Source organism: Mustela nigripes, chromosome 9 (genome assembly GCF_022355385.1).
Source record: "Mustela nigripes isolate SB6536 chromosome 9, MUSNIG.SB6536, whole genome shotgun sequence".
Taxonomy (NCBI): Eukaryota; Metazoa; Chordata; class Mammalia; order Carnivora; family Mustelidae; genus Mustela; species Mustela nigripes.
In genome coordinates, this window is record NC_081565.1 from 37,270,499 (window position 1) to 37,293,744 (window position 23,246).

General features: G+C 38.9%; 1 protein-coding gene across 4 annotated transcripts in view; it reads left to right on the forward strand.

The window, feature by feature from the left end:
- The window catches only part of UBAP2 (ubiquitin associated protein 2), a 134,679-nt gene that overhangs the window by 70,915 nt on the left and 40,518 nt on the right, over positions 1-23,246 (forward strand). For 3 of the 4 annotated variants that reach the window (XM_059411484.1, XM_059411483.1, XM_059411486.1), the window contains 3 exons: positions 13,894-13,948; positions 15,640-15,743; positions 22,486-22,551. In XM_059411484.1, coding sequence (XP_059267467.1) covers positions 13,894-13,948; positions 15,640-15,743; positions 22,486-22,551 — 225 coding nt within the window. The remainder of the gene's footprint in view (positions 1-13,893; positions 13,949-15,639; positions 15,744-22,485; positions 22,552-23,246) is intronic. The other variant, XM_059411485.1, reaches the window with a different exon arrangement.

Below are 23,246 nucleotides of genomic sequence, written 5' to 3' on the forward strand. Positions count from 1 at the left end.
ACCCAGGCATCCCACCATCCTTTTTTTTTTTTTTTTAAATTAATTAATTTATTTATTTGACAGAGATCACAAGTAGGCAGAGAGAGAGGGGGAAGCAGGCTCCGTGCTGAACAGAGAGTCCGATGCGGGGCTGGATCCCAAGACCCTGGGATCATGACCTGAGCCGAAGGCAGAGGCTTAACCCACTGAGCCACCCAGGCGCCCCCCCCCTTTTTTTCTTTTTTAAGATTTAATTTTTTAAGTAATCTCTACACCCAAAATGGGCCTTGAACTTAAAACTGTGAGATCAAGAGCTGCATGCTCTGCTGGCTGAGCTAGTCAGGGACCCTAATACCTAATCCTTTTTAAGAAAGATGTAAAGTAGTGGTAAAGGACTTAGACTGACCTTTTATAAATCAAGTTCAACTTAAAAAAAAAATCAGTCTGGTCTACTCCCACATATTAACTTAGAGGAGTTATTATTTATTTATTTATTTATTTATTTATTCGAGAGAGAATGAGAGCACAAGCGGGGTGCAGATGGAGAGAGAGAATCCCAAGAAGTTGCTATGTTCAGTGCGGAGCCTGATGGGGCTGGATCTCTATAACTGACTGAGCGACCCCGCTGCCCCGAGTTAAAATTTGTTACCATTGTTTCGTGTGTATGATTTTAATTAAACTTTACTTTTTTTTTTTTTAAGATTTTATTTATTTATTTGACAGAGAGATCACAAGTAGGCAGAGAGGCAGGCAGAGAGAGAGAGAGGAGGAAGCAAGCTCCCTGCCGAGCAGAGAGCCTGATGTGGGGCTCAATCCCAGGACCCTGAGATCATGACCTGAGCCAAAGGCAGAGGCTTTAAGTCACTGAGCCACCCAGGCACCCCTAAACTTTACTTTTTCAAAGAAATAAATTGTTTTGTATGTAGGATTTTTCAGTTTAACTTTACTTTTTCTGGGTCACCTGGGTAGCTCAGTTGTTTAAATGTCTGACTCACAGTTTTGACTCAGGTCCTGGGCTCACAGTGGTGGGATCAAGCCCTGCATTGATCAGCCTCTGTGCTCAGTGAGGGTCAGCTTTAGATTCTTTCTTCCTCTCCCTCTGCTTCCCTCTCTACCTCAAATAAATTAATACATAAAACTGTTTAAAAAATAAACTTTAAAATTTACTTTTTGAAAAAATTTTATAACACCTTTATTTAAGTATATTTGATTACACTCTTGAAAGGATTGTGGTCTGTCTGGAGATTTCTTTGAATTGCTTTGAATCTGACTTCCAGCATAGGGCAAGAGGGGTAAAATACTCAGTATCCTACATCCTCAAAACCACAATTATTTTGCTTATGAATATTAGTATGGTTTGATAGTAAGCTAATAGTGGTGCAGGACAAATAGTTTGTTACTTTAAGAGATAAATGTGTCTTTTGTTTTATGTAATATGTCACTTTCCAGAAGATTAGTTGTAAGTCCTTTAAGATCTTAATTTACTCTCTTATAGTTTGTTTAATTAGCCTTTTAAAGCAATTCGTTGGGAGGGGTGCCTGGGTGGCTCAGTTGGTTGGGCGACTGCCTTTGGCTCAGGTCATGGTCCCAGAGTTCCAGGATGGAGTCTCTCATCGGGCTCCCAGCTCCATGGGGAGTCTGCTTCTCCCTCTGACCTTTTCCGCTCTCATGCTCTCTTTCAAATAAATAAATAAAATCTTTAAAAAAAAGAAAGAAAGAAAGAAACAGTTCATTGGGGACACCTGGGCGGTTTAGTTGGTTAGCAGTCCTGGGATTAATCCCAGAATCCGACACCTTCTCAGTAGGGAGTTGGCTTTTCCCTTTCCCTCTGTGCATGCTCTCTCTGTGTCTCTCTCACTCACTCTCACTCTTTCAAAATAAATCTGTGTGTTTTTTTTTCTTTTTCTTTTTAAAGATTATTATTATTATTTTTTTATTTGACAGACAGAGATCACAAGTAGGCAGAGAGGCAGGCAGAGAGAGAGAGGAGAAGCAGGCTCCCCACGAAGCAGATAGCCCGATGTGGGGCTCTATCTCAGGACCCCAGGATCAGGACCTGAGCCAAAGGCAGAGGCTTTAAGCCACTGAGCCACCCAGGTGCTCTCCTCCTCTGTTTTAAAGGATTTTATTTATTTGAGAGAGAGTGTGAGCACAGCAGGCAGAAGGAGAAGTAGGCTCTCAGCAGGAAGCCTGATGCAGGACTCAATCCCAGGACCCTGGGATCATGACCAGAGCTGAAGGCAGATACTTAACCAACTGAGCCACCCAGGCATCCTTGAAATAAATAAACCTTAAAAAACAAGCAAACAAATTAAAAAAAAACCCATTGTTCTCTTCCTTTGCAGTTATTTTTGGTTTGTTGGGTAGTATGCAGATATTAAGGGTATACTTAAAAAACAAGTATATGCCATAAAGTGTATACTTTAAAAACAGTTCTTTAAAGTCTCCATTGCATTTATTCTTTGATTTTGACCATACTTGTGAGCTCCTCTGCTGACTTCCCCTTGGCTCTCCCTTAGAATACTGATCTACATTTGTGATTAAATTTGCTAACATTTCAAATTACTGGGGTGACTCAGTTAAGCATCTGACTTTGGCTCAGGTCATGATCTCAGGATTCTGGGTTGGAGCCCCACATTGGGCTCTCTGCTCAGTCGGGAGTCTGCTTTTCCCCTTCCCTTTACCCTTTCCATCACTCACGTGCTCTCTTTCTCAAATAAAATCTTAAAAAAAAAAAAATTCAAATTGCTAATGAAACTTTTTTTTCTTAATTTTTGCCTATTCTGAATAGTACTGGCTTAAAAATACTTTGAAACAGCATAGATTTAATATGGTAATCTCTAAGTTTTGGGATAATTTGTATTATGAATTTGATAGCGTAAAAAGTAAGATAGAAAGAAAAGATAGCATAGTAAGTATGAACCATAGCAAATGAAGTAAAACTAAATTTTCTCTATATTGTTTCCATACCATTCACTGAATGTTTGCTCTACAATCAGAGGAATAAGAGTGTGATACTTAGAACAAGTAGATTTTCTGTATTCTGTTTAAAAGTTTGAAGAGAAGTATCTTGTGAGTTGTGTGTTATTTGTGAGAAAACAGTAGTCTTTTTGGAGGAAGGAAGTAGCAGTTGTGCTGGGCCACTTTCTTCAGTGTCCGTGTCTTTGCATTTTGGTGTCAGAATGTTTGGGACTGTATAAATGGTGACTGGTCAGAGGTGATTTGGCCATCAAATAATACTGTGGTTTGTGTACAAAATGTGGAATTTAACTGGTAGGTATTAAATATCTACTGTAAGACTGGAAGTTCTCCTGAATGATATTGACTAAATCCTGAACTTAGATCAAAGATCATGTTAATATGTGAAATGTGGAGCATTTTGGGTCAAGTTTTTTATCATGTGACATGTAATAATCAGTAAAAATTGTAATTCTGTGTTTGAGAAGCTGGAACTGCTTGTTAGTATAATATATGTTTAGGAATGAGTTCTTATGGAGTAAGCCCCAAGTTTACCATTGTTACAGTGAGGTTAGAAAGATAAGTGGCATCTCTACTCCTGTTTTTTTAGTGTCTTGAGGTACCCATCCTGGGAGAGAAGGAATATAGAAGAACAAAAAAAACAGAATGAGGTGGTTTTTTTTGTTTGTTTGTTTTATTTTGTTTTTAAAGTTATTTCTGTATCTATTTATTTACTAGAGAGAGAGCACGTGTACACAAGCAGGCAGAGTGGCAGGCAGAGGCAGAGAGAGAAGCAGGCTCCCTGCTGAGCAAGGAGCCCGATGTGGTACTCGATCCCAGGACCCTGGGATCTTGACCCAAGCCGAAGGCAGTCGCTTAGCCTACTGAGCCACTTAGGCATCCCCAGAGTGAGGTTTTTGACTACTAAACTTTACTATGCTTATGGGTCAGGGTACTCAAATAGTGTAATACCAATGTTTTGTGTCTGATTACTCCATACCACCCTGTTGTAATTAGAAGATCATTGGAAATTCCTTTGAAGGTTTCAGGAATACAGAAGAGCTGGGGTGTCTTATCTGGGAGAAGTTTCTCTTTTCCAGAGTATTTGATCTTTGAGTTGCTTCCCCTGGAATTAATGTGCTTCTTAAAGAAATGATCAGATATTCATGACTGAATTCCCTCTGTGGCACACTGGAACCCTTAGTTTGGTCCTTTGACAGTAAAAATCAAGTCTGAGAACTTGATTGGTTGGTTGCTTAGGGACATATTTAAAAATAAAAGGCTGATTGAATGCTGATTCTTGTTACAAATTGAACAGATTTATTGTTATAAAAACACATCCTAGGGAACAGCCAGTGAGTTGGAAAGCGGGGAGTGTATGTGGGAGTAGGATTGGTTAGTTTTATTACCTTGAGGTAGAGTTGATATATTTACTTTGGTTTTATTTAGGCAGATAAAACTGGAGTAAACAAAACTTCACAGACCAAGTAAAATCACCATAAAATTTTACTTAATCATAACTGTCACATCTTCATGTTCTTTTTTTGGACTGTTTGGTGATTATTCATACAGTTTTCCTTATTGGTTGGTAAATTTAACAGTGAATAAGAACAGAATGCAAACAATAAAAAATACAGTCCATGTGAATGAAGTGTGTGTGTAGAAGAATTTAAATTTAATTTTCCTGGTCAAAGTCTTTCACAATAGCTAGATCTAAAACCACCTAAAAAACAAACTTTTTTTTTTGGCCTTTGTTCTTGGCTATATTAGCTGACCTCACTAGATAGTATGTTTATACAAAAATGAAGAGCCGCCAGATGTGACTCGGATCCCCTTGAAAATTATTATTTTAGAGTGGGTTTTTTGTTTTTGTAAGATTTTTAGGTATTGGAGGGGCACCTGGGTGGCTCATTTGGTTAAGCATCTGCCTTTGGCTCACGGTTATGGTCTCGGTCCTGGGATTAAGTCCTACATCGGGCTCCCTGCTTAGCAGGGAGTCAGCTTCTCCCTCCGCTCCTTCACCTGCTCATGGTGTGCTAGCCTGCTCTCTCTCTCTCTCACATAAATAAAAACTTGGCCAAGGATTTGGGTTAAAGCTGACTTACTGAAATGTCCGGCAAGTAATGTTTACCAGCAGGCCCTTTAATAGCTTTTCAGTGGTAAAAGGTTGACAGTCCTGCTGACTGTTCCTAGGACTTCTGGAACTACATTTCAAGGAATGTTCCTTGTTGGTATTGGCCATTTATATTCACAGGATGAGGGAATAACTAAAATGTGTTTTTCCAACCACTCTGAAAAGCAGGCAAGAGATAAGTAGAGAGAAATTTATTGTTTCATAGGGAATAATATATATAGGCAGTATTTTTTGGAGTCTGTATTAGTATATTTATGTATTTTGTTCACTCATTAATTTTTAAAGTAAGCTCTATGCCCTATTTGGGGCTTGAACTCGTGTGTGTGTGTGTGTGTGTGTGTGTGTGTACACGTGTGTATACGTGTGTATACACACACAACACATCTTTTTTTTTCCCCTACACACCACATCTTTATCCATTCATTTGTCAGTGGACATCTGGGCTCTTTCCATAGTTTGGCTGTTGTGGACATTGCTGCTATAAACATTAGGGTGCATGTGCCTCTTCAGATCACTGTATTTGTATCTTTGGGGTAAATACCCAGTAGTGCAATTGCTGGGTCATAGGCTAGCCCTATTTTCAACTTTTTGAGGAACCTCCATTACTGTTTCCCAGAGTGGCTGCCCCAGCTGGCATTCCCACCAACAGTGTAGGAGGGTTCTCCTTTCTCCGCATCCTTGCCAACAACATCTGTGCTTAATACTGACTTGTTAATTTCAACCATTCTCACTGGGCCATTTACTGACTTGTTAATTTTAGCCATTCTTGCTGATGTGAAATGGTATTTCATTGTGGTTTTGATTTGTATTTCCCTGATGGTTGAGTGATACTGCTTTTTCATGTGTCTGTAGGCCATTTGTATGTCTTCTTTGCAAAAATGTCTGTTCATGTCTTTTGCCCATTTCTTGATTAGATTATTTGTTCCTTGGGTGTTGAATTTGGTAAGTTCTTCATAGATTTTGGATACTAGCCCTTTGTCTGACATGTTATTTGCAAATACCTTCTCCCATTCTGTTGATTGTCTTTTGTTTTTTTGTTTGTTTGTTTGTTTTTATGGACAGAGATCACAAGGATGCAGAGAGAGAGGGAGGAGGAAGCAGGCTCCCCGCTCTCCTACGTGGGTCTTGATCCCAGGACCCTGGGACCGTGACCTGAGCCACCCAGGCGCCCCTGTCTTTTGGTTTTGTTGACTGTTTTCTTTGCTGTGCAAAAGCTTTTTATCTTGATTAGGTCCCAATAGTTTATTTTTGTCCTTGCTTCCCTTGCCTTTGGCAGTGTCTTTAGGAAGAAGTTGCTGGGGCCAAGGTGGAAGAGGTTGCTGCCTACATTCTCCTCAAGGATTTTGATGGATTCCTGTCTCAGATTAGGTCTTTCATCCATTTTGAGTCTATTTTTGTGTATGGTATAAGGAAATGGTCCAGTTTCATTCTTCTGCATGTGGTTGTCCAATTTTCCCAACACCCATTTGTTAAAGAGACTTTTTTCTGTTGGATATTCTTTCCTCATTTGTCCTCAACTATAGAGTTGAGGATTAATTTCTTGGTTCTCTGTTCTGTTCCCTTGATCTATGTGTCTGTTTTTGTGCCACTACCATTCCGTCTTGATGATTACAGCTTTGTAATAGAGCCTGGAGTCTAGAATTGTGATGCCACCAGCTCTGGTTTTCTTTTTTAACCTTCCTGTGGCTTTTTGGGGTCTTTTCTGGTTTCATACAAATTTTAAGGTTATTTGTTCCATTTCTGTGAAAAAAGTTGATGGTATTTTGATAGAGATTGCATTAAATGTATTTACAGTTCTAGGCAACATAGATATCTTAACAATATTTGTTCTTCCAGTCCATGAGCGTGGAATGTTTTTCCATTTCTTTGTGTCTTCCTCAGTTTCTTTCATGAGTAGTCTATAGTTTTCTGAGTCACATCATTTGCCTCTTTGGTTAGATTTATTCCTAGGTGTCTTACAATTTTGGGTGTAAATATAAATGGGGTCAGCTTCTTAATTTTCTTTCTGCTGTCTCATTGCTGGGTCTGTAGAAATGGAACTGATTTCTGTGCATTGATTTTATATCCTACCACTTTACTCAATTCCTGTATGTATGAGTTCTTGCAATTTTGGGGTGTAGTCTTTTGGGTTTTCCACATAAAGTATCGTGTCATTTGCAGTGAGTAAGAGTTTGACTTCTGCTTTGCCGATTTGGATGCCTTTTATTTCTTTTTGTTGTCTGATTGCTGAGGCTAGGACTTCTAGTACTTTGTTGAATAGCAGTGGCAATAGTGGACATCCCTGCCATGTTCCTGACCTTAGGGTAAAAGCTCTCAGTTTTTCCCCATTGAGAATGATACTCACTGTGGGTTTTTCATAGATGGCTTATATGATATTTAGGTATGGATCCTCTATCCCAGCACTGTGAAGAGTTTGAATCAAGAAAAAACGCTGTACTTTGTCCAGTGCTTTTTCTGCATCTGTTTAGAGTATCATACGGTTCTTGTCTTTCTTTAATGTAGTGTATCATATTGATTGATTTATGGGTGTTCAACCAACCTTGTAGCCCAGGAATAAATCCTACTTTGTAGTGGTTAATAATTCTTTTAATGTACTCTTGGATCCTATTTGCTAGTATTTTGTTGAGAATTTTTTTTTTAAGATTTTATTTATTTATTTGACAGACAGAGATCACAAGTAGAGAGGCAGGCAGAGAGAGAGGAAGGGAAGCAGGCTCCCTGTTGAGCAGAGAGCCCGATGTAGGGCTCGATCATGACCTGAGCCAAAGGCAGAGGCTTAACCCACTGAGCCACCCAGGCGCCTCTTGTTGAGAATTTTTTCATTCATGTTCATCAGTGATATTGATAATTGATAGTGATAATCATCCTTTTTGGTGAGGTCTTTGCTTTTGGGATCGAGGTAATGCTGGCCTCATAAAAAGAGTCGGGAAGTTTTCCTTCTATTTCTGGTTTGTTTTTGTGGGGGAACAGTTTCAGAAGAATAGCTATGTATTCTTCTTTACATGTTTGGTAGAATTCCCTTGGGAAGCCAGCTGGCCCTGTACTCTTGTTTGTTGGGAGATTTTTGATTACTGCTTCAGTTTCCTTGTTGGTTATGGGTCTGTTCAGGGTTTCTGTTTCTTCCTGTTTTAGTTTTGGTAGTTTATATGTCTCTAGGAATGCATCCATTTCTTCCAGATTGTCCAGTTTGTTAGCATATAGTTGCTCATAATATGTTCTTATAATTGTTTCTTTGGTGCTGCAACAACTAATACTTAAATACCTGTTTTATTGTTGCAGATAATGCTGGGAGTAAGGCATGGTCCCTTACATATGGGGTGGGAAGGATAAGAGACAGTCAAGTAAAATCAGTGTTTGACTTAAGAAAATGATTGGTGATCAGCTGTCAAGTGGGGTCTTCATTATTACGTCTGTTTGTTTTTAATTTCTTTTAGTAAAAATTCTGTACACCCAATGTGGGGCTTGAACTCAAAACTCCTAGATCAGGAATCTTATGCTTTACCGGCTAAGCCAGCTTTGTCATCTAGTAGGGTCATCTTTAGATTGAGTGACCTGAGGAGGTTGCTGAGGAGGAATAAAGCCATGTGAAAATCTGGGTAGAAATATTCTGTGTAGAAGGAGCAGCTAATGTAAATATGGAAAACAACTTGGATTTTTTTTTTTTAAACAGAATTAAAAACTACTTATTGGAATATGACATATACACAGAAATGCTCAGGGCGCAGCTTTAACATTTTACCTTGAAATAAAGTATGATAGAATTGTGTAATGGGTACTTAGATTTCCTGAATTTTGATGTTTCACTATTTTTTTCATTGTTTTTCTCTGTGTGTGTGTGTGTGTGTGTGTGTGTGTGTGTGTGTGTGTGTTTCTTTCCCAAAACCTTTAAATGTAAATTCCAACATAATGCCATTTTACCCCTTAATATGCCATTTTACCCCTTAGTGTATATCTCCTAAGGGAGGGAAAAAACCTCTCTCATGGAGGTATCTTACAGTGATAAAAACAGGAAATTACTATTGATGCAATTTACAGGCCTTACTGAAAAGTTATCCTGTAATGTTCCTTATAGCAAAAAGGTATTCTGGTCTAGGATCCAGTCCAGTATCACACATTGTATTTGGCTCTCATGTCTCTTTTTAGTGTCATTCAATCTAAAATAGTTCATCAGTCTGGAATAATCTTGGTTATTTCATGGCGTTAATGCTTTTGAAGCATAGGGACTGTCTTGTAGAATGTCCTTTAATATCAGTCTGAGAAGCTTCATGAATACATTGATGTTATTTGGTGGTTTTAAATTTTATTTTAATGCCAGTATAGTTAACCTGTTACTTACTTTTGACAGGAATACCACAAAATGTGGATCACATTAGAGGGCACATGATAAAGGTTTATCCCATTGCTAGTGTTAGTTTTGATTTCTTATTTAAGAACAGTAGCTTCTGCCCAGTTTCTCCTTGAAGTTACTACCCTGCACTTTGTAATTAATGAATACTTTTTGAGGGGAGTACTAAGATTATATAAATATCCTTTTTTATATGTGTTTTCTATCCCTGGATTCAGGAATGCCTATCCCTCAAACTACCCCAGTTATAGAAAACTAATTTTGCCTGTCTTGCATTAGCTAATTTGAATTGGGGTTTTTCCTTGAACCATCCTGAACAGCCTTGCCTGTAATGGGGCTTAGGAGAAATTATCTTCCAGTTGGGGATTTTTTTTTTTCCCCCATAAAGATTTATTTGAGAGAGCACAAGCAAGGGGTGGAGGAGGAACAGAGGGAGAGGGAGTAGCAGACTTCCCTGCTGAGCGGGGAGTTGCATGTGGGAATTGCAGGTGGAACTTGATCCCAGAACTCTTTGAGATCATGACCTGAGCCAAAGGCAGATACCTAACCAACTGAGCCACCCAGGTATACCCTATGTGGGAATTTCTAAAATTGTCTCCACAAGGGAAGGGAGGGAAACATAAAATACCAAATCAGAGAAGGCTACAGACCATATGAGACAACTATAGGAAACAAACTGAAGGTTGCTGGAGGGGTGGTAGGGGGAGGGATGGGGTGATAGGCATTAAAAAGGGCACATTCTGTCACGAGCACTGGGTATTATATAAGATTGATGAATCACTGACCTCTCCCTCAGAAACCAATAATAAACTGTGTTAATTAATTGATTTTAAGTGAAATAAAAAAAAATAAAATTGTCACCACAAAAGGGTAAGCTTACTCAGTCCAAAGGGGGGGGGTGTCTCTTTTCATTGGGGAGGAGATGGAATCCAGTCAGTCCCTGCCAAGCAGGATGCATGACATTTAGGGTATGGCTCTTCATTGTACTAATACCTTCAGCTAGTGGCAGGGTGGGGTGCAGCACCAAGGGGTTGAAGTATTTCTTAAATATCCTTTAAGAAAAAAATCACTCCTTATATACTGGTTTTAGAGTCCATTAATTCCTGAAACATTTAGTGTAATACCTTTATTCGTTATTTTTTAAATGATTTAAAAATTTGTGGTGCCTGGGTGGGTCTTGATTTCCACTCAGATCATGGTCTGGGGTCATGGGTTTGAGCCCCATGTCTGGCTCTGCGCTCAACACAGAGTGCTGGGAGCAGGGTGTGGGGGGTGGGGATGGGGACAGGGAGGGAGAGGAAGAGAGAAGCTCAAGGAGACTCCCTGCTGTGAGTACAGAGCTTTGCTGGGGCTCAGTCTCAGAACCCTGATGACATGAGCTAAAATCAAGTCTGCCAGTCAAATGACTGAGCCACCCAGGTGTCTCCATAACACATTTAGAATCAGACTTCTTTGCTAAGGACAAGCTAATATATGTGATACGAGGGTGGATTCTAAGCTTTATTCCTCACTGAATCCCAGAAAGATTTTGCTATTATCATTTAACTTGTTTATGCTGCTTGAAGTTTGGAAAGGCATATTGCTGTCTGAGAATATACTCTAATCTAGGGACAGAAAGGCAGAACTTGCTTGACTCCCAAGTCTCTGAGTCCGGCAAGCCCCAGAGATGCCCTGCTGTTGGTATGGGCTGAATAGTTCTCTGGGCATGGAGGCAACTGATAGTCAACATGGCAACTATATTTATCATTGAACCAGTCATGAAAATTTGGAAATTTTTGTCTATACAAAAAAGCCTTAGAACTAGTCAGGACCTTAGAGATGTTTCATGTCGTGATTCAGAGTGTGCAGTAACAAATTCAGGATGACACCGTTTCTGGCACATTTGGCTGTTAGCAGAGTTCTCCATATAGTCTTACGGGAATGAGGGAAAGGGATTGCTTTCTGTCATCTTAGATTAGGATCACTGTCCCTTCTAGCTTTTATTTAAGTCACACATGTTGGGTACTGGGGAGGTGGGGAATGTCTGCAGTTAGGGTCTGCCTCCACTAAAGGCGATTGCCTGTTTTCTGAGTTAAGGCTTTTTCAAGGGAAATGAGCAACTTTTCTGTTCAAGCTCCCAGGGTAAAAAACATAAACATTAAACAACTGAAAACTTGAGCATTCAACAAAGATGTGATACAGAGTCCCTAGAGAGACCTCTAGGGGAAAAGATAGCGAGTATCCTAATATTGGTTTATTCTTTTTGATAATATTCTTTAGTCTTGTATTTTTGTTTTTGTTTTAATTAAAAGACCCCGAATCTTTATTATGAGCTATTAGACAGAAATAGCTGTTTGTACCAGATAACAGTGTAGGGAAATCATATATACACAGAAAACAATGTTACTGGTAGTGTTACTAGCCAGGTAAATAGAAAAAACAGTTTTGTTATCTTGTAAAAATTTCTGGGAATAATGGATTTGACTTTTTAAAATCTACTTAGGGGCACCTGGGTGGCTCAGTGGGTTAAAGCCTCTGCCTTCATTCAGCTCAGGTCATGATCTCAGGGTCATTTATCAGAGAGAGAGGGAGAGAGAGCAAGCATAGGCAGACAGAATGGCAGGCAGAGGCAGAGGGAGAAGCAGGCTCCCTGCTGAGCAAGGAGCCCGATGTGGGACTTGATCCCAGGACGCTGGGATCATGACCTGAGCCGAAGGCAGCTGCTTAACCAACTGAGCCACCCAGGCATCCCTGGGTGCAGCTTTTGATCTTTGAAGACAGAGGTATGTAGTTGGTAACAGACTTTTTCCAGGGTACTTGTAAGATTTCTTGAATTTTTGCCTAGGCTATGTGTTTCTTTTATAAATTCCTTTTTCTCTTGAACAGCTTGCTTTTTGGCTCAAGTATTCCAGGTTTGTTTAATAATTTCTGAGCAGCATCCCCCTTTAAGATCTTGCCACTATTTTCTTAATATTTAACCACCATAAGTGCCTTTTGGCATTGTGTGAATTTGAAATCAATTTTCTTTTCTTACAAAGAGTATGCATGAGTCCACCTATCAAGAGCAGTTAGTTGTGTTTTTTCTCCTGTTTTCTTTCTTGGCAACTTTAGAGCAATAATAGCTTCTTGAGATAGAATTCACATACAGTATAGTTCATATGAGTGAGCGAGCTACGCAGGTACCTCATTATCTTTTTTTATTTTTTTAAGATTTTATTTTTAAGTAATCTGTACACCCAGCATGGGACTCTAACTTAAAACCCCAGGATTGAGAGTTGTATGCTCTACTGACTGAGGTAGCTGTCACCCCGATATAGTGTCTTTTTTTTCTTTCCTGAAGATTTTATTTATTTGTGAGAGAGAGGTAGGGAGTATGAGTGGGGGTGGGGAGGGGCAGAAGGAGAGGCAGAGTCCCTGCTGAGCAGGAAGCCCTATGTGGGGCTCCATCCCAGAACCCTGAGATGGTGACCTGAGCTGAAGGCAGACTTAACTGACTGAGCTACCCAGGGGCACCTATAGATGTCTTTTTTTTTTTTTTTTAAAGATTTTATTTATTTATTTGAAATAGAGATCACAAGTAGGCAGAGAGGCAGGCAGAGAGAGGGAGAAGCAGACTCCCTGCTGAGCAGAGAGCCTGATGCAGGCCTTGATCCCAGGATGCTGAGATCATGACCTGAGCGAGCGGAAGGCAGAGGCCTAACCCACTGAGCCACCCAGGCGCCCTATAGATGTCTTTGATGCACAAATCTAATGTCTGTTTGTTTTGCCTGTATCTTTGGTATCCTATTTAAAAAAATCATTACAGTTTAGTTGTGATCTCTCTCTCTGTGTCAAGTAGATAAATAAAATATTAAAAAAAAAAATCATTACAGATTCAGTGTCATGAAGTTTTTGTGCTATATTTTCTCCAAGAGTTGTATAGTTATAGCTTTTGCATTTATGTCTTCAGTCCACAGCTTGGGATATTAAGAAAAACTGGAGAGTTGCTGAATAAAATTGTCCTTTTGCTTTTTTTAAAAGATTTTACATATTTGAGGGAGAGTGTGTGTGTGTATGCGCAAGCCTGGAAGGTGGGTTGCAGGGTGAGGAGCAGCGGGGAAGAGATAACCTGACTCTGTGCTGAGCACAGAACTGACGCGGGGCTTGATCCCACAACTCTGAGATTATGACCTGAGCGGAAACCAAGAGTAGGATGCTTAACCAACTGAGTCACTCAGGCACCCCTGAATAGTTAGTAATATAAGCTGCCTGTGTTAAGCTGCTGCATATCACGAGTACTGTACAAGCAGAATTAAATCCCTTCTGTCCTTCAAAATCAGTAACTGTGTTTATAGTTGTGTCATTAGGGACCGGCAGATTGGGTGCACTGGATAGGAATGTTGGTGCTGTTGGGCACAATGACAGTGGTGTTTGGGTGGGTGCATAAGAGAATGAAGTTGGTAGAATTATGATTGTGCAGGACATAAATACTATTTAACAGTACTGTTTTGTTTTTAAGGATTTGGACGTGGAAGAGGGAGAGGGGCAGGAAGATTCTCAACCCAAGGCATGGGGTAAGTCTGAGCCATCCTATATTTATAGTTACTACCCTCTCTAGTTATTACTCCCAATGTTTTTCTTCCTCTGTCCTGCACCCAGTTTATTTATCCTGGTGAGTCTGATGTTAATTCTGTATTAAAAAGAGGAAATAGTGAAAAAGTGAATAAATAGTACAAATAAAATAGTATCACAGTGGACTTTAGAGCAGAATTTCTGTACTTGGCTCTGTTGACATTTTAGATTTAATAATAGGTTGTTGAAGTGGTGCAGTATCCTTTATATTATAGGATGTTTAGCAGCATCCCTGGCCTCTCCCTACTAGAGGTCAGTAGCACTCTTCCTCAAGTTGTAATGATCAAAAAATGACTTCTGATATTGTTAGATGTTCCTTGGGAGGGAGGTGCACAGTCACCCCTAGTTGAAGACCATTGCCTAAGAGTTATGTTGATAAATCCATAATTTTCTTTGAATGGTGAGTAAATGCAATGGTTATGTATGTAAAAGTGATAGCCCCCCCCCCCGCCGCCCCCGTAGGTAGTGTAATCTGTTGTTTATTCATAATTTTTGGTTATTCTTCTACCTTTTGCTGCTTCTAAAACTTTAGCTTTACCTAAAATTTTAGGTAAAGTTTTTAAGCTTCCTGCAGAAGCCATCTGTATAAGACAGTCAAGAAAGGAAGGGAATTGGTTCTAGCCAAACCCTTTTGTCTCTTCCCTAGCTCCAGAGCAGCTTTGGGGGAATGGGGAGGTGTTTGCTGACTTCGTGATATCTCTTGCCATTTCTGTTTCTTGAATGAGGTCATTGTGGATGAAGGAAGGATGAATACATAGGGTGCAGACTTGCTGGAACACTTTAACATACTTTATGTGCCCAGCCCAGTCGCTTTAGACTATTTAGTAGATTTTGTGGTTTACTTTAAAAAATATTCTTTAGTGATTTTTTTCCTTTGTTAATGATAATCTCCGTAAATCTGAAAAAAATTTTAAATTGTGTTCTGAAATTTTAGAAATAGTATTAATTTGGTTTTAGTTAGACTTCTGAATCATGGGTGTTTAGAATTTTAATGGAATAAAAACCCTGAATGGAACATTTTCTTCAGATGTACTAAAAGAATCCTGGTTCTGACTTGGAAAGAAAACACTGTTGAAGTCTGGCCTTAGTTTTTTTTTAAAGATTTTATTTATTTATCAGAGAGAGAGAGAGCGAGCACAGGCAGACAGAATGGCAGGCAGAGGCAGAGGGAGAAGCAGGCTCCCTGCTGAGCAAGGAGCCCGATGTGGGACTCGATCCCAGTACGCTAGGATCATGACCTGAGCCGAAGGCAGCTGCTTAACCAACTGAGCCACCCAGGCGTCCCTGGCCTTAGTTTTTAAGGGAGCTTTTCATTAGAGCCCTTATTCTTCCTAATACAATTATAGTTGTGCTTATCTGTTTTAGGATGCAGAGGGCAGCAATTTAGGGAAATACGGGCGTCATACAAGAGTGTATGGAAGGTCCCTAGTCAGTCACTGCTTTTCAGAAGATCTGTGTCCTGATGGCCAGAAGACATAGCCATAATTAAATAGAAGGAGTGTGAAGTTTCTTAAGGTGGCTTTTAGAAAGGACAGGGTGTTTTTTGGATGTGGGGGGAAGATGATGTATGGTTGACCTTGTGATTTAGGCAATTGTTGGATTACCTTAATTTTTTATTTTTTTCAAACCCAAGGACATTTAATCCTGCGGACTATTCAGATTCTCCATCTGTAGATGAGTGCGTTACAAAGCCAGTAGTTTGGGAAGCTACTCATAATGGTGCAGATGAGGGAACTGGTAAGTGTCTGTTGTCAAAGATGTGTTTTTAATGTTTGAGTCTTTAACATACAAAGGTGTGGTGCCCATGGAGGAGAATGAAAAAACAGGCTGCTGTCCTACCGCTGAGAGTATTAGCCGGTTCTTACCTCCAGAGTCTCACTTAAAAATCTCATTGACCATAAAGTACTTGATTTTTTTTTCCTTCTGTACTCTGAGGGATCCCGAGCCTTTAATTAATCTGTGTAAGTCAGTACAAAGTCACTCAAATCTCATTGTGTCAGAGATACATATAAGTTCTTAGGGGAGGACTTGTTACTGAAAATTACCATTAGAAGTTTGGCCACATAACGTAGTGGATGATAGGTAAGTTTGGGCATCAATTGCTTTTGCAGATTTTTTCTGTAGCCTGATGTTTTTGGATAGTTTCATTTTGGAAATTCATGGCTAAATACTTGGTTATTGGCATGTTTATTTAATAGAGCTCCTGGGATTTTTTTTCATGGTAACGTATATATATTAGCTCTTGGATTTATAAAAACCTGTTTTGACAATTCATTAATTTTAACCACAAATATAAAAGTATAGTTCAATAAATAATATAAAAGCAAACTTCCGTGTAATACCTGTCATAGTAAAAAAATAGGACTGTGCCACCACCACAGAAACAAAATCAGTGAACTAGAAATCAAAGATATTATAGAGGATCATCAAAAGTTATAAAAATGGTAATTTGAAAAGATTAGTAAAATTGATGAGCTTACTCTGAGACTGATCAACAGAAGGAGAAGAAGCATACTTAATTGGTTATAGGAGTGATAAAAGGGATATTGATATTAATTATAATTGTAGTTACAATTGTAACATGTAGCATATAAATAAAATTTATATTTTATTATAATTACAATAGTAATTACAATTATAATTAATATCAGATATTAAAAGATTGTAAGATACTTCATGTCAATAAATCTTGTGCTAACATTTGAAATTGCAGGTTAATCTTTCTCTTCAACACAGATTTTTACAGATGTAAAAATTTAAGCCAAAATACTGGAAAACCATTCAGTAAGATAAAAATGGATAATAACTCCATGGCATGTTAAATGTATTTTTGGTAGTCAAGTTTCTTTAACATTAAAAAACCAGTCACCTCCTAGATATATACTCAAGGGAATGGAAGACCTAGCTTTATGTAAAAACCTTGTGTACAGATGTTTATAGAAGTATAATTCATAGCAGTCAAAAATGTCGAAACAAATGTCCTTCAGTGGGTGAATGGATGAGTAAAATGTAGTATATTATCCATACAATGGAATGTTCATTCTACTGTTAGAAGGAATGAAGTGCTGATATATCCTGCAATGTGGATGAATCTTAAAGACATGCTGAGTGAAAGAAGCCAGGCATAAAGGAGCACATATTTTATATTGTGTGATTTCTTTTGTATGAAATATGCAGATCAGGCAGATAAATAGAAGTAGACTTTTGGTTGCATAGGGTTGGGAATGTTTGGGAAAAATGGGGAGTGACTACTAATGGGTTCAAGATTTCTTCTTGGGAGTGATGAAAATATTCTGGAATAGATAGTCATGATTGTTGTGCAGCTTGTGAATATACTAAACGCTTCTCAATTGTGTACCTTGAACGAGTGGATTTTATGCTGTATGAATTATATCTCAAAAAATGTTTTATTCATACTTTTTTTTTACAGTTTTTTTTTTTAAAGATTTTATTTATTTGACAGAGAATGATCCCAAGTAGGCAGAGAGGCAGGCAGAGAGAGGGGGAAGCAGGCTCCCCATTGAGCAGAGAGCGTGATGTGGGACTGGATTCCAGTAACCTGAGATCATGACCTGAGCTGAAGGCAGAGGCTTAACCCCCTGAGCTACCCAGGTGCCTTGTGTTCATGCTTCAACTGAGTAAAGCTAAACATTCTTATCATTTCAATAAGGAAAAGCATTTGACAAAACCCGACATCTTTTTTCTGATTTAAAAAAAAAAAACTGGCAAATCTGGAATGCAAGGAAATTTCCTTAATCAGGTAGGGGATATCTACAAAACTTAAAGCAGGTGTTACGGTTAATGGTGATGTGTTAAATATTTTTTCTCTACTGTTCCTTTTTTTTTCTTTTTTTTCTTTTTTAAAGGTTTTATTTATTTGACAGAGATAGCAAGAGCAGGAACATAGGCAGGGGGCGTGGGAGAGGGAGAAGCAGGCTTCCCTCCAAGCAGGGAGCCTGATGTAGGGCTCGATCCAGGACCTTGGGATCATGATGGCCAAGCCACTCAGGTGCCCCTGTTCTTAATGTTTCCATATGCCAGTATACTAGAGGTTGTAGTCATTGTAGTAAGGAATGAAAAAAGTCAGAAGGGTTGGAAAGAGAGGAAAAACCTGTCATTCCTGGCAGTGATATAAAAATCTAGTTAAATATTAAAATAAGGGGATTTTTTTTTAAGCTTTTATTTATTTATTTGACGAGAGACACAGCGAGAGAGGGAACACAAGCAGTGGGAGTGGGAGAGGGAGAAGCAGGCTTCCCGCTGAGCAGGGAACCCGATGCGGGGCTCGATCCCAGGACCCTGAGGTCTTGACCTGAGCTGAAGGCAGATGCTAAACGACTGAGTCACCCAGGTACCCCAAAATAAGGAAGTTTTAAAAGGTACTAGGTAGAAGTTCAGTAGATACATATATCTCTATAAACCATCAACAAAGAGAAAATGGAAAAAATAATGAGCCTCAAAAAACATTAAATGCTTAGGAAGAAGTCTAATAATAAGCAGGATGATAAGACTTATACCTATGAAAATGTAAAATGTAAAATCTTATGTTTAAGATACATAATCAGAAGTTTCAAGAAATAAATGGAAGGATATACCATTTTTATATATTTCAACTTTCACTGTTGTGAAATTTGGTTTTTACTGGCTCTTGTCGTATTAATTCGTGGTAGTGCACCTTGTGAAAATTTTTCTTGCTAGTTTTTTAAAATGTCAGGTTTGTTGAGATATATTTCATAGGCAATAATATTTCTCCTTTTTAAAGGGCCCAAGTAGGTGAAGTCGAACAAATGCATGTACTTGTGTGACCACTCCTAAAATCAAGACTGTGTTTCTTTGCTAGCAATGAACAATTGCAAATGAGAATTAAAAAGGAAAAAAAGTACCGTTTATAGTATTACAGAACCATGAAATACTTTTATTAAATCAAAGTGTGTGTAATATTTGTATGTTGAGAATTACGCATCTTAATGAGAAATATCAAGACCTTCGAAAGGAGAGAGATACTCAGTATTTATGAACTGGATCACTCAATATATCATTAAAAAGTTATTTTTTTCTCAAAGTGTTATTTGGGTGCAGTATGAATTTAATAAAAATCTTAGCAGGGGCACCTGGTTGGCTCAGTCTGTTGGGCATCTACCTTCGGTTCAGGTCATGATCCCAGAGTCCTGGGATTAAGCCCCACATTAGGCTCTCTGCCCAGTGTGGAGTCCATTTCTCTCTGCCCCTTTCCTGCTTGTGCTCTCTCTCTCAAATAAATAAAAGTCTTTGAAAAAATCCTCGCAGACTTTTGTAGTGTAAATGGACAACTTGATTTTAAAGTTTTTGTAGAGGAGACCCCTGAGTGGCTCAGTTGGTTAAGCCTTTGCCTTTAGCTAAGGTCATGATCCCAGGATTTGGGGATGGAGTCCTGCATCAGACTCCTTGATTAGCCTGGAGCCTGCTTCTCCCTCTCTGCCACTCCCCCCTGCTTATGCTCTTGCACACACACGCTCTATTCTTTCTCTTTCTCTGGCAAACAAATAAAATGTTCTTAAAAATAAAGTTTTTATAGAAAAATACAGGAACTGGTATAGCCCAAAGAATTTTGAAAAAGAACAGCAAAGCTTAGATCATACTCCTTGATTTCAAAAGTTACTTTATGTGACTGGGGGGAAGAGGAGCAGAGGAAGAGATAGAATCTTTTTTGGGGGTGGGGGTGGGGGGATAGAATCTTAAGTAGGCTCCTTATGCAGCATGGAACCCAACATGGGCTCTCTCTTATGACCCTGAAATGATGACCTGAGCCGAAACCAAGAGTTGGAAGCTCAACCCATTGAGCCACCCAGGTGCCCCTTAAAAAGTTAATCCAAAGCTACAATGATCTGTGGATTTGGCAAAGCATTGAGGCTGATCAATTATGTAATAGCATATCTAGAATAAACCAACAGATAGATGGCTAATTAATTGATTTAGGACAATAGTTTCAAGGCAGTTTAGTGGTATGTATTATACTGTCCTACACACAAAAAAATAAATCAAGTAGGTAATAGTTCTAAATGTGAAACTGGAAAGGACAACTTCCGAAGAAAATACAGGGGCAACTCTCAGGTCACCCTGGGTTAGGCAAGATTTCTTACATAGGACACAAGAAGCACAAGTTATGAAAGAAAAACTTGGTTCTTGAGAAGAAAATAAGATGAAAGGACAAGGCATAGTTTAGGAGGAAATATATAAAACTCCCATTTTTTGTATTTTATTTTTAAGTAATCTTTCCACCCAACCTGGGGTCTGAACCTGCAACACAGAGATCAAGAGTCACATGCTTTACTGACTGAGCCAGCCAGGCACCTCCAAACCCCCATTTGAAAAGGGATTTGTACACAGAATATAAAAAGAATTCTTAACTCATAAGAAAACAAGCAGCCCGATAAAATAAATGAGCAATTAAAAATGAACAAAAAATGAAAAAGTTGTGGAAATGGATAGTGGTGTTGGTTTGTATAACATTGTGAATAAACTTAATGGTAATGAGTTCTACTAAGATGGGTTAATGTGGTAAGGTTTTTTGGCGGGGGGAATGTCTCTTTCAAGTTTTTTTTTTTTTTTTTAAAGATTTTTCTTTATTTATTTGACAGAGATCACAAGTAGGCAGGGAGGCAGGCGGGGGGCGGTGGGGGGAGGGAAGCAGGCTCTCCGCAGAGCAGAGAGCCCGATGCCGGGCTCGATCCCAGGACCCTGAGATCATGACCTGAGTGGAAGGCGGAGGCTTTAACCTACTGAGCCACCCAAGCGCCCCTTAAGTGTATTTTACCAGAATAAAAAGATGACCTAGAATCATACACACACTTCGTATCTATTCCAGTTTTTGTTTTGTTTTAATTTATTTGATAGAGAGGGTACAAGCAGGTGGAACAGTAGGCAGAGGGAGAAACAGATTCCCCGCTGAGCAGGGATCCTGACGTGGGACTCTAGGACCCTGGGATCATGACCTGAACCGAAGGCAGATAGATGCTTAACCGACTGAGCCATCCAGGTGCCTCTGTGCCATTTTTTTTTTTAATTGTTGTTTTGCTATTAATTATGGGGCATGTAATCATTAGGTTGATGGATAACTTCTAGTGAATGTAGTTATTTTAAAATAAAAAGTTATTTTAAAAATGAGGAAAAAGTTTGAACAGATACTTCAGAGAGGAAGATAAAAATGTGCTCATTGTCATTGGTTGTAGGAGAAATCAAATTAAAACATAATAGGTAGCTATTTTTCATTAATAAAAATGGCTTTAGAGGTGTGCCTGATGGGCTTAATCAGTAGAACATGCGAACATCTTGGAGTTATAGGTTCATGCTTTATGTTTGCTGTAGAGGTTACTTTAAAAAAAAAAAAAAATCTAGGGGCACCTGGGTAGCTCATTAGGTTAAGTGGCTACCTTCAGCTCAGGTCAGGATCCCAGGGTCCTGGGATGGAGCCCTGGGATTGGGCCTCCTTCTGTTCGGGGAGCCTCTTTCTCCCTCTTCCTCTGCCTGTTGCTCTGCCTGCTTGTTTCTCTTTCTCTCCCTCTTTGTGTCAAATAAATACTCTTTAAAAAAAATCTAAAACAATAAATGGCTATGGAAGGAAACTGAAGCTACCAGGTATTAGTGAAGGTGGCAGAATAACTGGAACTCATACATTCCTCGTATGAAAGCATATATTCACAATAGTCTTCCAGTCCCAACCTTTGTTTTTTATTGAAGAGGAATGAAAACATAGCCACACAAAAACCTGCACAGAATGTAAAGTAGCTTTATTCATAACGTTTACTGATTTTGAAATCAGGTGTTAAGAGAATGTTGAATTAGTTGATTAACTGTTAACTTTTCTTTTTTCTCATTCTGCTTCCTGTTCTTCTCCCTTTTGCCTTGTCTCTATCTCTTCCCCTCCCTTCCCCTCATTCTCATTTAGGGTAGCTGATTCCTTGCTAAAAAATAAGCAAATGTATTTAATGCAGAATACAGTTAGAGGATTCTGTTGATAGAGCTTGGCTGTTTCTCTAGGGGCATCATAGAGTGGCATTGTCTTGTTGGAAACGAGAGTGCTAAGTCTGGCCCTCAGCTATAATTATAGGCTCAGAAACCTGACTTTGACAGGATAATAGATCCATTCCTTAGAGCAGACATCCATTAACCAAAATAGACTAAAGGGTAGTCAGAATGCTAGTTTATTAAATGTAAACATCCTAAGTATAACTTGCTAAACGTTGGAATGCTCTTGACAAGTGGGAAGGGAGTTTGGTGAACAAGGGTAGTTGATGCAATTGAATGTTCAAAGGCCATCTGGCTAATAGGATTTATACTTGAGTCACAGGGCCTGTAACTTTATGGATTGCAGGAAGTTTTCTTCTCTGATGCACAGTATGGACTTAACTTTGATACTTGGCTTTCTCTAAGTTGCTGACCAGTTTCTCTTTTGATGAATACTTTTTTTAATATGTTAAGACCTTCCCTTGTACATTTGCAGAACTGGCATCAGATGTTCATAATGTAGCTCAGGATCTGCCAAACAAAAATCCTTATGGACTCAAAGGTATGGTTGTTTAAATTAAAAAATTTCCCTGAGTTATGAAACTTCTGAAAAGGAGGGGCCTAGCTGGCTTAGTCCATAGGGCCTGTGACTTTTGATTTTGGGGTCGGCTTTAAGCCGCATGTTGGGCACAGAGCTTACTAAAAAGAAATCTTCTAAAATGCTTATAATATCTTCCATTTTAATCAAGGCTAGCTAAGAAAATTTCATCACGTGAATAATTGTAAAAACTATTTTTACGACTGCTTGATTAAATATCAACTTTTGATTACAGAAGTGTTTTACAGATTGACCATCAGGACACCGTAGGTCTTTGACTCATTGTTTTCCTTTTTCCTATGTTGCTTCCTTATATGTGCTTTTGATAGTTGGGTTGAACCTAATGCATGCACCTCAAATTTATTGTTAAAAGCTGAAAATAAATAATGTTCCTGATGTTTTCCTGTAGTTTGAGGTATAGGTTTATAGTTCTATAATGGGGACCAAAGTTTCAGTGTAAAATTCTAATATTTTACAGTAGGATTAGGTCTAGAACTTAAATTCATCTATATGTAATGTTCTCATAATTTTTATACTATGTATCGTATTTAGAGTGGGTACTGCAGCATTTGGCCCTGATTCTGATAAGGGGCTATGCCCTGTGTTGCCTGACATAAGCACTTTACCATGTTGTGCTTCTGCTTGTGACTACATACGTG